A 14,889-nucleotide genomic window follows, 5' to 3' on the forward strand; every position below is an offset into this window, starting at 1 on the left:
AAGATTAACCGGATTATGGGCAAGATCATTTGAACAATCAAAGAGATAAACTGTAATAGAGTTGGGTAAGATATTGGTGGTCGTTAGAAGGACTCGGGAGACCCCACCAATCTAGAGAATTGTATCGAACCATATGTACGCAGACACAAGACTCTACAGCGATTACCGTAAAAGTAATCAACATGGGAGTTACACACCCCTCTGCATGATTCAATGGAAGTAGCTCGTTACTACAATGACCAAAAACAATGGTTTCAAGCCTGGAGATCGTACACTCGCCTCGGTTAATGGTGCTACTCCGTGGCTGGACTTTTCCCATGACTCGTTGGCTTTCCTTTCCGTCATTCATTTGGCGTATCTTGTTTTCGCGCGAAAATACGACACAGGAGTCTACTTTTCGGTCTTCGAAGCATGTCAGGTGCATGCGTATCAAACTTTGTTGCTTTATATAGTACGACTTCCCTCAGCATCTCTGGTGGCAATATTTGTGTATGCCAATAATCGGGGTAGGATAAACGCATGCTGTACGTAGGTAGAATAGACATCTCAGTGACCATGTGCCTCCTCTCGCGACATGGCCAGGAGGGCATGTGCCAGGGCGGTCGTGTCCAAGATACTAGTTGGAACCCCAATATTATGCACAAATCAAGCCGACAACCACTCGCCATAAGTGATGCTTGATGCGAGGAGCTAAGCTAAGAAGCCGCTGTCGGTACTGGAACGCCAAACCATTGCCACAATTGCGAGCAGTGTCAAGGGGCCTCGAGGTTGGATAAGTCGCCTTTGATCCGTCCGTTCACACACTCCACAGCCTTTACCCGAATGATTGCATAGCTTAGCACTCACTAGTTCTTCTTCTAGGTCCAAGGCCGTCAGATCATTAAGGTCGTGGCGCTAAAGGAACGTGGCTGGATAAGACACGGCCGCAAGATGCTTGGCCAGGCACCAGCAGCAATTTCCGAACAGTGCATCACACCAAGCGCCACAAACCCCCCCTGGCTGCCAGAGCCAGCTGGTTGGGATGGAACTGGTTAGCCGGTCAGAAGACGGTTGTGCTGCTTGAGCCGGACTGAATCATTCATCGAGAGTGGTCACACCATAGAGGTGCCTCGACGCGACAGGCTTGGGAGGCTATTTTCGTTATCGGTTCATGGCTTGCTTGGCTTGCATATCTGAGGGATATGTGTGTGGAAGATATGTGTACAAATCCACCAGGATTAACCCACACGCTATATCGCTGAACTGTCAAAGCTGGACTCAATCCCATATCGCCACATCATCTCTGCGGATTAAAAGAATCAACTTATGAGCACATCATGGCAAGGGCATAGTCTCTGCTCTCCTACAGTGGTCTGCGAGTAGCTTTTCATCATGGCTCTCTACTCATCGGCACCGCCAGATCGGCCTTTCAGTGATGCAAAGCCGACATTGCTCGTGGCCTGGTGGATAACCCTCTTTTGCACCTGTCTCATCCTGCTTCGCCTCTCTGGACGGTACATTCGCGTGGAAAAGCTCTTCCTCGAAGACAGGATCACTGCATTGGCGTTACTGCCGTTGTACCTCCGGATGGCGTGTACCCACGTCGTTTTGCTTTATGGAACGAACAATATTGAGCTTGCTGGGCTCGACCTTTCACCCGAGGAAATTCAGCAAAGAATTGTTGCCAGCAAAGTTGTGCTTGCAGGGAGGATCTTCCATGCTGCCACGTTTGTCAACTCCAGAACACTTTTGCATTTCGTGTTAGTTGCAACATCTTGCAGCAGAAGCTGACTAGTCACAGACTGTGGACGCTCAAATTTACAACCCTTGAGTTTCTCAACCGCCTAGCTGGTGCTTCATCGAAAAAAGTCTACAAGATACTCATCAACATCCTGAGAAGCCTCCTTGCAGCATCATTCCTAGCCATCATAGTGAGCGACCTTGCGGAATGTCGGCCGATCTCTCACTACTGGCAGATCCTTCCAGATCCAGGACCCCAGTGTCGACAAGGCGTGGCACAGCTGCTCACAATGGGCATCTCCAGCGCCGTCCTCGATGCCATACTCATCGTCTTCCCCATTCCCATCATCATGTCGACTCGCATCCCCACTCGGCGCAAGGTGCTGCTGTCCATGCTCTTCTGCTTCGGTTTTCTGACGGTGGGCATCACTATCTACAGGATCCCGGAGACGATCAAAGAGCATGGTGACCAAATCGTTCGATCCATGTGGGCATCCGTCGAGCTGCTCGCAGCAACTGCGGTAGCAAATCTGGTTGCTCTTGGCTCTTTTCTCAGAGATAGCGGAGCGAGAAAGATCAAATTTCGGCCAAACTACCACAGCAGCGGTACAACTTCGCGCCCTCAGCAAGGCCAGGGCACAACAACAAGCATGTGGGATCAAGCTGAAGGCGAGCACCGGGCCAGATCGGACATCAATCATTGGGAGGACGCCAAGCAGGCCGATACCGCAGCCAACTCTCTATCGAACGATGGAGCTCCCCGTCCTCAATCGTCCAGTGGCAGCGCAGTTAGCCCGACGCAAAGCCATGACTCGCTCATCCAAGCAGACCGCGGATCTTCGAAGGCTGCCGCGATTCTTAGCCTCGAGACTCCTCGATCGCCAGAACGCGTGGTGCCCGCCGGGATGGCTAGCCTCAAACGCAGATAGTTATTACCTTCCAATCAAAGCCTCTTTGAGTTCCTGTTCCCCTACCTGTTTTCCCCGGTAGCGTCTGAAAATCTTCAGCAACCTGGAAGTCTCGAGCCACAGCAGCTAGGCGACCGGCTGATAGCTCTAGTACCTAGTGACCACACCATGATGCCCCCCTTTTCTTGTCAGTTTCAGTTGACCCAACTGAAGGTGCGAGATGGAAGCTCAAATCAGCGGTCTGTGGTTCTATGAACCTCTTGGCTTTCCGCTTGCATTCAGCTGAGGAAGTAATAGTACGCTTCGTGTTCCAAAAAGCCTTTCCCCTGTTGTACCGTACTAAGCGAACGACCAAGGCCACTTGTGATAGACAGCATTCCGATTCTGCTACTAGTCAGCTGAAAAGAACCCCTGGCAGATCAACATCGTTATCTCTCTCAACCCCAGGTTTGCGGAGCTCAAACCTCTCCACACAGCCCACAAGACCTCGGGACAGCTTCCACCCTGTTCCTGTCATTAATGGACTAGTATGTACTGCCCTTATCTAGCGCCTGCTAGCATGGCGTCAAGACCTCGGCTCCAGAAGAATTGGGCAGTGGGCTATTGGCTTGCGCGACAATCTCCAATGATGCGATAATATTACATAGCACTATCAGCTTGCAGGAGAGAGGGCGCTGTCTCGCGTATGTAGTATGGTTTGACCTAGGCGGGCTGACCACTTCGACTTGGCCGAGCGTTGGCGCGGACTTGGACTGGAAATGAGGTGCCTGGTCTGAAGGAGTGCTACCTCGACGAGGTTACAAGATAACCTTGCTGCTGAACTGCCTTCCAATAGCCTTCTGCAGGCCTTCCATTTCTGCCATGTGCATATCAGCGCAACCACATGCATACTTAATTCTCCGAGCATACCGGATCGACAGTCTCCTTTACATGTCGTACGTCAATTGGCATCGTAACATCATTGCAACAAACCATGGCATCCGAAGAACCAGAAAAGCCAAAATCCATCAAGAATGGCATCACATATACCCGGAACTTTGAGGTTGTCGAGATGAGCGACCTGTCATCGGCCGGTAAACAGACAGATCAGTTCGGTACAGCAACTTCGTATTCCATTACCACCAACCCACGGCCCAGAGCCTCTCGCAACAAGTCCATGGGTCGCCGCTTTGTGGACAGCTTCCGTCGAGTGCCTGGAGGACTTCCCATGAGCGGGAACCATGGCTATCACATCAACGATGATGCCCCTGATATGGGTCAAGGAGGTGGCGGCCGCTTCTACGATTTGCGTGCGGCCAATGTGCGGACGGCCAATTCTGCACTGGCGCGCGATCTCAAGGGACGCCACCTGCAGATGATTGCCATTGGAGGCTCAGTCGGTACGGTTGACCGCCCTCGATGTTACTCGAAGATACAACAGCAGTTGCTCACGCACGGCTTCTGACACGATGGCGCAGGAACCGGTTTATTCGTAGCATCAGGACTCGCGCTCTATCAGGGTGGCCCAGCTTCACTCTTACTGGCATACATCGCGACTGGGGCTCTACAGTTCTGCACCATGCAAAGCATGGGTGAATTGGTAACAGCGTTTCCCGTTGCTGGTTCGTTCTCCGCGTTTTCGAGTCGGTTCCTGGACCCGTCATGGGGGTTCGCCATGGGCTGGAAGTAGGTATATCCTATCCGTATGCGCATCATCGTGCCGTCCTTCTATCTCTTCCATGGCGATTTAGGACTACTCGTGTTGCTAACCCTACTTCTAGCTATGCCCTACAGTGGCTCGTCGTTCTGCCACTGGAGATCATCTCGGGAGCCCTGGCAATACAATACTGGAACTCTTCGCTGAATCCAGCCATCTTCATCACCATTTTCCTTTTTGCAATTATTGCCATAAACATGACGGGCATCAAGGGCTATGGCGAAGCAGAGTTTGTTTTCTCCATTGTCAAAGTCGCTGCCATTGTAGGCTTCATGTAAGGATAACTTACCCTCCTGGGGCCGTCTTAACAACGCCCTCTAGGGCTTTTCTATCCAGTTCAATTCGCTAACCATCGCAAAACCGACATAGACTTCTTGGTATCGTCATTAATATTGGCGGGCCGCCGACGTCTGGTTACGTCGGTGGCCAGTTCTGGGTCAATCCTGGCCCAACGAACAACGGCTTCAAGGGCTTATGCAGCGTCCTGGCGACGTCGTCCTTTTCCTTTGCCGGCACCGAAATGCTTGGTCTGGCTGCGGCGGAAACGGCCAACCCGAAGAAGTCCATTCCCAGCGCCATCAAGCAAGTGTTTTGGAGAATCGCCATCTTCTACGTCGTGTCGCTCCTGTTAGTGACACTCTTGGTACCATACAACGAGCCGCGTCTTCTTGGAGGTCGCAGTTCTGTTGATGCAACCGCCAGCCCTTTTGTCATTGCCGTGGAAAGCGCTGGGTCAACAATCCTACCCAGCGTCATGAACATTGTCATCATGGTTGCGGTGTTGAGCGTGGGCAATTCTTCTGTGTTTGGGTCTTCGAGAACACTGGCCTCTCTGGCTGAACAGTCGCACGCGCCCCGGATCTTCTCCTATGTCGACCGCAAGGGAAGACCCCTCATCGCGATTATTCTTGCCTCTGTTCTTGGCCTCTTGGCATACCTTGTCAACGTAAAGTCTCACACAGATATCTTTGATTGGCTCATGGCCATTTCCGGATTGTCTAGCTTGTTTACTTGGGGAAGCATTTGCCTCTGCCATATTCGGTTTCGAAAAGCTTGGGCAGCGGCAGGGCGCACTTTGAACCAACTGCCGTTCGTATCACAGGTCGGCGTTGTCGGCTCCTGGATCGGCTTGGTGGGCAACATACTGGTTCTGGCCTCTCAGTTCTGGATGGCCGTATCCCCCGTTCAACTTGACCCAGCAGCCGATGGGCCGCAGATTACGGCAAGGAATTTTTTCCTCAATGTGCTGGCTGTTCCAATCGTTATCGTCTTCTACGTTGGACACAAGATCTGGTTCCGGACACGGGTGGTCAATCTCGACTCCATGGATCTTGACACTGGGAGGATATTTTCGAGGGTGCAGTCCGTCTCGGCGGAGGAGGATGAGATGCGACGAGCCTGGCCCTTGTGGAAGAGAATATACAGGACAATTTGTTGATTTAGCCTAGAAATCCTTCCTATTCCTGGTCTTGTTGCAGCGCTGCGACCCTGTTGATGTACCCTTGAGAAACAAGCTCTTTCTTCACTTACCTACCTTATTAACCGGTAGGTAGGCCGTGGCAGCGGTCTCGAACTCTAGGGTAGAGAAGAGACAAGACGCGAAAAGTATCATACCCGAGACCTGCGTGGTTGTTGAGAGGGTCAATAACAACCTCGCTCTGCGCGCTAGAATTAAAACCATGTAGTCCTTTCTAAGGCCAGGGTAGAGATCATGTGTACTAGTAACTGATAGCTTGCTTCGGCGTATCCTCACATGGACTTCTCTTTGCGATGGCCCTGCCTACAGACCGGATATACGGTTAGCTAGGGCTGAGGAGATGGCTGTCATTATCTTGATACGCTAGGCTGCAATTGGCTGTGATTCGCTGAGCATGCCGACAAATTCACAGCGGGCTTCGCGTCGTCGGCAGGCGTAGCCGTAGCGGCTCGAGCTGTTTCTGGGAGGCCTCTACTCCGTACATAGATACCTAGAGGTAGTTAAGGTCTTTTGTTAATCGTCCTACCTTATGTTCGTAAAAAGCCAACAGTTGCTTTTCTCATCCCTCTCCTTCGCTGTCGGAACTACAACCTCCAGATGAGCATGACCTCTACCACAGCTTCGGCGCGCGATCAGGCGCTCAATTACATCTCCGATCCTCGCTTCACGCAAAAGTTCAGCCTCCCCGCCAGTGAAAGTCAGGATGCCATCACCGTCAGCTATGCGGACGTGGGCTTCAAGCCCGCGAGTCCGACGGCCAGTCGCACTACCCCAACTGTACTCTTCATCCCCGGCATGTTTGGGTCAAGATACATCGGCGCTGTGCTAGATCGCGTTGCGCGTAGATATGGAGTACGAGTTTTGGTGATTGACCGGTAAACGAGCAATTTCGTTTGACGTTGTTCTTTCTCCCTCCAAATAGGGCCATAAGCTGATGTCCATACGCCCTTTTCCTCGTCCTGTAGGCCCGGGATGGGTTTCTCAACAGAAGTGCCTCTTGCTCAGCGAATCCCCACGTGGATTCGGGTCGTTCCTCGATTGTTGGCTCACCTCGATATCCCGCATGTTGCCTTGGTTGCGCATTCTGCTGGGACGCTGTACCTTCTCAACACGTTGCATCACTATCGAGATCTGTTACATCCCGAACGTCCTTATGTTGCGATCATGGGTATGCAGAGTTTCAAATCCCGCTCATTAATCACTGGCTAACATGGTTCACAATATTGCAGGGCCGTGGGTTGATCCTGCATGCTCTAAAGTGGCAGCAATGCAGATGCTTCAATATATCCCAACGCCAGCCTTCAGTATATGGCACCGCATTCCGCGGTTTTTTGTAGTTGATGCGGCACCTGTATTGACCACAAGTGGAACTGTCCTCAACAAAGCCACCGGCTTCTTCTCCGCTTCGTTGGGCACGAACAATGCCCAGGAGCTTACAACACTAGAGAAGAATAGGCAGAAGCTGGCAGACGAATATGACTTTCCACGGGATCTACAGATGGAATTGGGGACGATACTCACCAAAAAGATATTTGACGAGAACACCGTTGGTGCAAATGGTGAGGCGCTCCAGTGCTTGAGAAAGGGCCAAGGATGGTCATGGGAAGCGTGCGATGACTACGCGGTGTTTGCCAAGTCCCTAGTGAGCGCTGAAAGACAGAGACGGCAGTTGGACCCCAATTGGCAAGACAGCATGAGGCTAAAAGTGAGGGCATACTTCGCCGAAACCGACATAATGATTGGCGCAGGTGGTCAACAATATATCGAGGACATTTTGGGATGGAAAGACAAGGCATTCGATGATGTGCTGGATTTCGAGTCGGTCACTGTTCCCGGCACTGACCATGACAGTGTTATGCAGCCTGTTGAAATTCTGGAGCAGGTTTTCATCGATGCTGGAGGCAGTCTGCTTCGTTAGTGGGGATGACCTTCAATGAGGAGAAGCATGTACGAGGTCCAGCACACAAAGATGGATAGACAAATCGTTTGCTCGAACGCCCAACTTTAAAGACACGATCTTGTGGGATGTGCACGACGAAGCATATTATGTGAGAGGTTCGTGCTGGCCTAGAGGACGCGTGCGAAGCGAGTAGGAGACACTTCCTGTCATACCCAGCAGGCACTTCCTAGTTGGCAGGTATGATAGAGATTGGTGATGACAATATATCTCTAGAATGGGATAAATTGCTTCGTGCCACAACATCAAGACGAAAAGCCCTCAAAACGCCTTCCAGTAACTGGTTCGTAGCCTTTTGACGATTCTTGGCCAGAAGTCGCCAACAACGCGAAACGGGAAGCAGTACGACGTCGAAGTACGCGTTTGGGTAGAAAACATACCTACGTAACTATGCCAGAGAAGACGTGAAGAGGGGAGTTGCAGGGCCATTTGAATGACAAACGGAGATATGGAACCGGTCAATGCCGGGGGTGGCGGGACTCGCCGCACCCACCAGCAAAGCGCGTACTGTAGTACTCGTAGATCGGCTCTTAAAAGCTTACTGCATGCAGCAGCGCGTTCGTAAGGCACAAGATCAACGTCTACAGTCAACCAAGACCTGCCTAAAGCTGTTTGAACCTTTGTTAGCGGTTCCTGGACACGCCCAATGACTGGCTGTGGCAACGCCGAAGGCAGGTCTGGCGAGAAAAACACGTCTTGGTCAGCACTCGCGTCATACAAGATCGTGAAGGCCCCCCCCGACAGAGGTCGGCAAGTCGGATATTCGGCAGGCCACCAAGTGATAAGAGAAGCGAGAATGCGGAGAGATAGTGTAAGTATCCTTGCTAAGCAGGCATACCTGTTGTGACGATACGAGCAAACGGCGACATGATGCTAACAATAGGGATCAGGGCGCGATATGACTGTATCGCTCTGCTGATCATGGGCGACGGACTACAAAAACACGACGATCGGGCCAAAACAGTTTCATTGTTGCCAAGCCTCACTGAAGTTGTCCTTTGCAGCTGAAAGTTCACTCTTAGTCTGTCTTTCCCCGGCAACATGGGCTTTTCGCCTCGAGCGTTGCTGTTCCTCACAGCGTCGATCGCATTTATCAATCTTTCTGTGCAGGGCTTGCCTTCCAGCAACTACGTGCTCCACGAGATACGGAGTCCAACCGGAACTGGCCATGTCAACAGCCATCGAGAATGGAAGCGTGGTAGCCGCCTCGATCCACATGCCATCATCCCGCTTCGGATTGGCTTGGCACAAAGCAACATCCATCTCGGCTATGAGAAGCTGATGGAAGTTTCCGATCCTTCATCAGAAACATTTGGCAAGCATCTTAGCCAGGACGAAGTTCATGATCTCTTTGCACCGGCGCACGAGACCTTCGACGCTGTCCACTCTTGGTTGGTGGAGTCTGGCGTAAACGCCTCAGAAATTCGCCAATACGAGAACAAGGGATGGCTTGCTATCGACTTGCCTGTTACTCACGTTGAGGGCTTGTTTCAAACGCAGTATCACGAACATGAGCGGGAGGGTGAGCTCAAAATTGGTTGCGATCAATACTACGTGCCAAGGCATCTCTCAGAACACATCGACTACATCGTGCCTGGCATCAAGCTGTCACCGCCAATGGTGAGGCGATCGCTGGAAAGGGTTCCGGATACCAGCTCACGCAAGTATAGAAAGGGCTGGAGGCCGAAGCAGATGCCCCCCGATCTCCTGTCCTTGGTTAAGAAGCCCCCGACTACTCCCAAGTTGCCAGCCAACCTTCAGGATTGCGCCCGCAACTTCACTGCCGTCTGTTACCGTGCGCTGTATCAGATCCCAGCCACCAGCCATCCTGTCGCCGGACTTGAGCCTGCAGTGTATGAGAGTGGTGACACATTTGCTCAGGGCGATCTCGACTCCTACTACCACAAATATGCGCCCTGGATTGCCAACGGCACTCACCCAAGGATCTTGTCTGTCGATGGCGGCGAAGCTCCCGTGGCACCTGATTCCGAGTATAATACCGGAGAAAGTGACATCGACGTCAACATTATCCAGACCTTGGTCTGGCCCCAGACCATGGTTTTGTACCAGGTGGATGACCGCCTATACACAACCGCCAACAATTACTCAGGCTTTTTGAACCATTTCCTAGATGCTCTTGACGGGTCTTACTGCCACTCTACGGCTTTCGGAATAACAGGAGACAGCCCGGGCATCGATCCGTCTTATCCTGACAACCGACCAGGCGGCTACCACGGCACAGCCCTCTGCGGTGCTTACAAGCCAAACAAGGTTATCTCCATCTCCTACGGCGAGGGCGAGATTGATGTCCCCAAAAACTATTTCCAGAGGCAGTGCAATGAGTGGCTCAAGTTGGGCCTGCAGGGCACCACGGTTCTGGTCTCCTCCGGCGATTTTGGAGTCGCCATGCCGCCTGAATCAGATACTGCGACCGGCTGTATCTCCGGGTCTGGTCAGAATCAGACAATATACAATCCTGGAAACCCCGTCTCATGCCCATACCTCACTTCTGTCGGTGCCACTCAACTTGAGCCTGGCACAACGGTGCTTGACGCGGAGGGAGCTATGCAGACGAACCTTGGCCCCGGGGCTGAACTGTTCGCTTCAGGAGGAGGCTTCTCAAACTATTTTCCTGCACCAGACTATCAGAAAGCGGCGGTCAGTAAGTACTTCGCCAAACACGATCCAGGGCACCCCTACTATATCGCCAACGCCAACGCGAGCAACATTGGCGAGAATGGAGGAATCTATAACCGTGCTGGGAGAGGCATTCCCGATATCTCAGCCAACGGCGCCAATTTTCGCGCGTTCAACAACGGAACCGAAGGCCACTGGTTCGGAACAAGCCTGGCGGCACCTCTGTGGGCCTCTATCATTACTCTGATCAACCAAGAGCGCACCAAGATTGGGAAAGGCTCTGTCGGGTTCATCAATCCGGTGCTGTATGCGAACGTTGACGCCCTCACCGATATCAAGCAAGGATCGAACCCGAATTGCGGGACCAGCGGCTTCACTGCTGTGGAAGGCTGGGATCCGGTAACTGGACTGGGCACCCCTAGATATCCCAGCCTGTTGAAGTTGTGGTTGAAGCTTCCATAGACGTTCGTCGTTCTGATGTAGCCACATGGGGTTGTTGATAATCGCCAGCAAATAGTAGCCTTTGGCATCTTCCTGCTGCCCATGACTGTGTGCGGTGTTTCCATTGTTCGAGGTTGCTAAGATACACTGGTATACAACTGCCCATACCCACAGGTACAATAACATCTCGATGTTTGTAGTTGCTCGACTACACGTAGTTCTCAAGCTGCAGATGTATGCAGGGCCGACTCATCCTCAATAACCTTCTTTATCAGCTTTTCTCGTCTATGCGCATATTTGATCCAAAAGCACATGATAATCATTCCGACCGCGATACCGATCGATGTTGGATATCCCTTTGGATACTCTGGAGCCTCCACTTGCTGCCAAATCAAGAGCGGCAGCCAAGCTTGGATGACATAGGCCATTTGATTCATCGACCCCGTCACTACTGCTCGCTCTTCGTTGTCATCGGAGCAAATCTCATGAGCCCAGGCAAATGTCAAGCCACTGACGCCTCCACCAAAGCCAGCCAGGAAGAAGCAGGCCCATTTCCACCCGAGGGGAATGTTCCATACCGTAAGGCTGACGTTGACGATGATGCTGATGATGCCTGCAAAGACGATGGGGGGCCATCGCTCTCCTCTGAAGATGGAGTCGGAAGTCCATGCATATGCAAGAGTAGTAATGACTGTAATCGCTATCGTGATTGTAGGATGAGTGTTGATGTCCGTGACGCTGTATCCTTGCTGCTTGAGCCACAGCGAAAAGGCAGGCTGGGAGGCGGCACCATTCCCATTGTTGAAGAAGATGTACAGTAACGATAGCAAATATATATGCCAGCTGGAAAATATCTTCTTCAACTTCGCCTTGGTGAAGGGAGCACGGTTTGCCCGGCCCTCAAGCTCCATTCTCATCTGGGAGAGGGCTATGTCCTCTTTCGTGAAATACCATGCTCGCGTGATCTCGGGCACGTCGGGTATCATGAAGTACCCTGCTAGGGCAATTGGGAGCGAGATGACAGTGTTGATGATAAAGAGCCATTGCCAGCCTTTGAAACCGTCTCTGCCTCCGAGGTGGTATACAGCAGCCATGAGATAACCAGAGAACATAGATCCGATGGCCCCACTGGTATGGAAGATGCAGGATCTCTTGGCGAGTTCGTCCTTGCGATACCATGATCCAATAATGTACTGCATTCCAGGATAAAACGTACTTTCTGCAAGCCCGATGAAGAATCGTAAGACGTAAATCTGCTGCGCATTGTTACATTTGACCATGAGAATTGTCAAGACAGCCCAGGTGGCTTCGCATGACGGGATCCAGATGGACGGTCTGATTCGGGTCAAAAGCACATTGCTATAGAAGAGGTCAATTTTAAGAAGGTGCCGCTTGTCTTCAGAAGCGGGGATTGTACACTATACCTTGGAATCTGTCCAATGACATAACCCACAGTCCAACAGGTTTGCATGTAGTTGAGCTGGTTGCCGAACAAGTTGAGGTCTTCTTTCATGCCGGAGACAAAGGCGTTGTTGATGTTGACCTGGTCAAGGTACTTGATGAAGTATCCAAGGGATGCGAATGTGAGAAGCACAGCGTCGAGTTTGAAAAGAAACCGCCTCTCCTCTGGCGACTTATCCAGAGTGTCCCAGATGTATGAGATCCATCTTCTCTTCACATTCGCATGAATGCCCTGGGAAGAATGAGTGTCCGTTGCATCACACTGGACAGAGCCCAACGACTTGTTATCTGTGCTGTGACCGGGGGAGCTTTCTATCAGCTCAGAAGCCGACATATTGAAATCAAGTAATAGTACCCTTCACCCAAGAGAATACTCCTGAAGTAACCTGGTGTCGGTAACTTCCTCGCGACTCTTCATACCTCTTTTCAAGTGTGCCCGGCCATATATCTTTCGTCTTATGATCCCATTATCATGCACATGGCGTGCTATGAGGGGTGGTTGAGCACATCCATTTCCTTTGTGTTGTCTCGGCGCCTTCTTTCCTTGGTTGCAACGGCGGCTATCAAGTTATGGGCAGATAAGAATTGCATTGCAAGATAGTAGCATCCGTAGGATCCGGTCATTGATGGTTCAGCAGTATCTTGGCCATGAACAATATGCTCCGGTAGAGTCGGTACATATCTCACGCCTCGGCGCGCTGCTGGGCGGTGATATTGCAATAGAGTTGCATCAGCACGCCACCACCCCCTTTACGCAATCCCGGGCCACATCCGGTAGCTGCACGGCATGGTCTAGTATTCGCAGCATTGTCATATCATCCATAGTCTATCTTTACTTTCGATCTGCATTTGCTCAAATGGCATCCGCGCATTGTGCGGGGAAATACGACAAGTCACTTGGGCTCAGGTTCAAATAAGCAATGTCGCAATATTCCGGATGGGTTGGGCGATTTTGATATCTTTCGACACTGAGCCGCTAGACATTAAGTGACTGGTTGACCTGCATTACCAATCCCAATTGATGGGGGAAGACGAGATAATACCCATGTAACCCCCCTCTTACGGTCTATAGGTCTTCCGAGCAGAAGCCCATTATTTAAGAGCCTGCTTCTGACGCATATTCCCAGCCATCTGATCCTATCATCTCATCGAGCTTTGATAATCAAGTCTAAGAAGCAACGAAAGAGGCGGCAACAAAGACTCAGGATGGCTCCCGCTCCTATTGATCCCGCCATTGTTGACGTAGTGCAACCCAAGAAGGATACTCTGCCAATTCCCGCCCGGGCTAGAGAGCGACTTTTGAAGGCAGGCATAGATCTGTCCAATGGCTACCCCTACAGGCCTTCCAGGCCTCTCTACCTACAGGATGTTTACAAGATACGCAGCACTGATAGGAAACACGTCGATGCTGGAGCCAGGGCGGACAAATCCAAGAAGAATCTGTTCGCTGCTGCGAGCAAGATCACGGACCTAACAGCCAACATTGGTACCGAGATCGAAGGGCTGCAGCTGAATGATCTCACACCCGAACAACGAGACGAGCTTGCCCTACTGATTGCTGAGCGGAGCGTTGTGTTTTTCAGAAATCAGGATCTATCGCCCCAACAGCAGAAGGAGCTTGGAGAGTGGTATGGAGACATTGAGATCCACGTGAGTTTCACTTCGAAGCCGCCTTGAACCCTCATACTGAATACTGACGGAGACTTCAGCCTCAAGTCCCACAAGTTCCTGGTGTCGCTGGTGTAACCGTCATCTGGCCCGATCTACAGGCTACGGAGAGGCCGGCGAACTTTCGGAACCCTGGCGGCGCCTCCCGATGGCATACAGATCTGGTACACGAGCATCAGCCTGCTGGCATCACTCACTTGCACAATGACACGGTCCCGCCCGTGGGGGGAGACACTCTCTGGGCAAGTGGATACGGAGCCTATGAAAAGCTTTCTCCCAACTTCCGCAAGATCATCGACGGCAAATACGCCGTCTATCGATCTGCGCACCCGTACCTCGACCGGGACGATCCTGAGGCAGGGCCTAAGTATGTCGAACGTACTCACCCGTTGGTGCGCGTTCATCCAGCGACAGGATGGAAGGCACTTTGGGTCAACCGAGCTATGACCGACCGCATTGTCGGCTTCGATAAGGCGGAGAGTGATCTCATTCTAAACTACCTGTTTGACGTGTATGAGAAGAACGTGGATATCCAGCTTCGGTGGAAATGGACCCCGGGCACGTCAGTGCTGTGGGACAATCGGTGAGTTCTGCATAGTGGCAATGTCCGATGATGTGATGTAAAACTCTACCAGAAGCTTGGGGCTAACAGAGAGAGCAGAATCACTATCCACAATGCCAGCTGGGACTACGCTGGAAAGCACCCGAGACATGGAACAAGGGTCACATCTCTGGCTGAGAGGCCATTTTTCGATCCCAATGCGCCGACGAGGCGACAGGCACTGGGCCTGCTGGACGACAGTGAAAAGGAGGAGCTTAGACTGGCCTCAGTCACGGAAAAAGTAAATGACTTTACCTTGTAGGGACACTCATGAGGGCGTGTATATCAAGGCCCTTTCGTACACATCTAAGACAACCTAGGTTC

At 51.7% G+C, this 14,889-nt stretch overlaps 6 protein-coding genes across 6 annotated transcripts; 5 read left to right on the forward strand and 1 right to left on the reverse strand.

Annotated features, from left to right (window-relative positions):
- Window positions 1-1,371: 1,371 nt before the first annotated feature.
- Window positions 1,372-2,684, forward strand: TRIREDRAFT_82041 (uncharacterized protein; the record flags this gene model as incomplete). Its single annotated transcript, XM_006969158.1, has 2 exons — window positions 1,372-1,706; window positions 1,781-2,684. The coding sequence occupies 2 exons, from the start codon at window positions 1,372-1,374 to the stop codon at window positions 2,646-2,648; spliced, it is 1,203 nt and encodes a 400-aa protein (XP_006969220.1). The 3' UTR covers window positions 2,649-2,684.
- Window positions 2,685-3,879: 1,195 nt separating this feature from the next.
- On the forward strand, window positions 3,880-5,761 carry TRIREDRAFT_5787 (uncharacterized protein; the record flags this gene model as incomplete). Its single annotated transcript, XM_006969110.1, has 4 exons — window positions 3,880-4,006; window positions 4,085-4,292; window positions 4,388-4,597; window positions 4,693-5,761. 4 exons carry the CDS (start codon window positions 3,880-3,882, stop codon window positions 5,759-5,761), a joined length of 1,614 nt encoding a protein of 537 aa, XP_006969172.1.
- Window positions 5,762-6,397: 636 nt separating this feature from the next.
- Window positions 6,398-7,718, forward strand: TRIREDRAFT_111837 (uncharacterized protein; the record flags this gene model as incomplete). Its single annotated transcript, XM_006969159.1, has 3 exons — window positions 6,398-6,675; window positions 6,766-6,968; window positions 7,030-7,718. 3 exons carry the CDS (start codon window positions 6,398-6,400, stop codon window positions 7,716-7,718), a joined length of 1,170 nt encoding a protein of 389 aa, XP_006969221.1.
- A 685-nt stretch (window positions 7,719-8,403) lies between these two features.
- TRIREDRAFT_111838 (uncharacterized protein) lies at window positions 8,404-10,856 on the forward strand (the record flags this gene model as incomplete). The annotated part of the gene is made up of 2 exons (XM_006969160.1): window positions 8,404-8,432; window positions 8,936-10,856. 2 exons carry the CDS (start codon window positions 8,404-8,406, stop codon window positions 10,854-10,856), a joined length of 1,950 nt encoding a protein of 649 aa, XP_006969222.1.
- Window positions 10,857-11,056: 200 nt separating this feature from the next.
- TRIREDRAFT_69563 (uncharacterized protein) lies at window positions 11,057-12,630 on the reverse strand (the record flags this gene model as incomplete). Its single annotated transcript, XM_006969217.1, has 2 exons — window positions 11,057-12,194; window positions 12,260-12,630. The coding sequence occupies 2 exons, from the start codon at window positions 12,628-12,630 to the stop codon at window positions 11,057-11,059; spliced, it is 1,509 nt and encodes a 502-aa protein (XP_006969279.1).
- An 872-nt stretch (window positions 12,631-13,502) lies between these two features.
- TRIREDRAFT_69529 (uncharacterized protein) lies at window positions 13,503-14,827 on the forward strand (the record flags this gene model as incomplete). Its single annotated transcript, XM_006969161.1, has 3 exons — window positions 13,503-13,946; window positions 14,006-14,547; window positions 14,647-14,827. 3 exons carry the CDS (start codon window positions 13,503-13,505, stop codon window positions 14,825-14,827), a joined length of 1,167 nt encoding a protein of 388 aa, XP_006969223.1.
- Between the last annotated feature and the right edge of the window lie 62 nt (window positions 14,828-14,889).

This window comes from Trichoderma reesei, assembly GCF_000167675.1.
Source record: "Trichoderma reesei QM6a unplaced genomic scaffold TRIREscaffold_29, whole genome shotgun sequence".
Lineage (NCBI taxonomy): Eukaryota > Fungi > Ascomycota > Sordariomycetes > Hypocreales > Hypocreaceae > Trichoderma > Trichoderma reesei.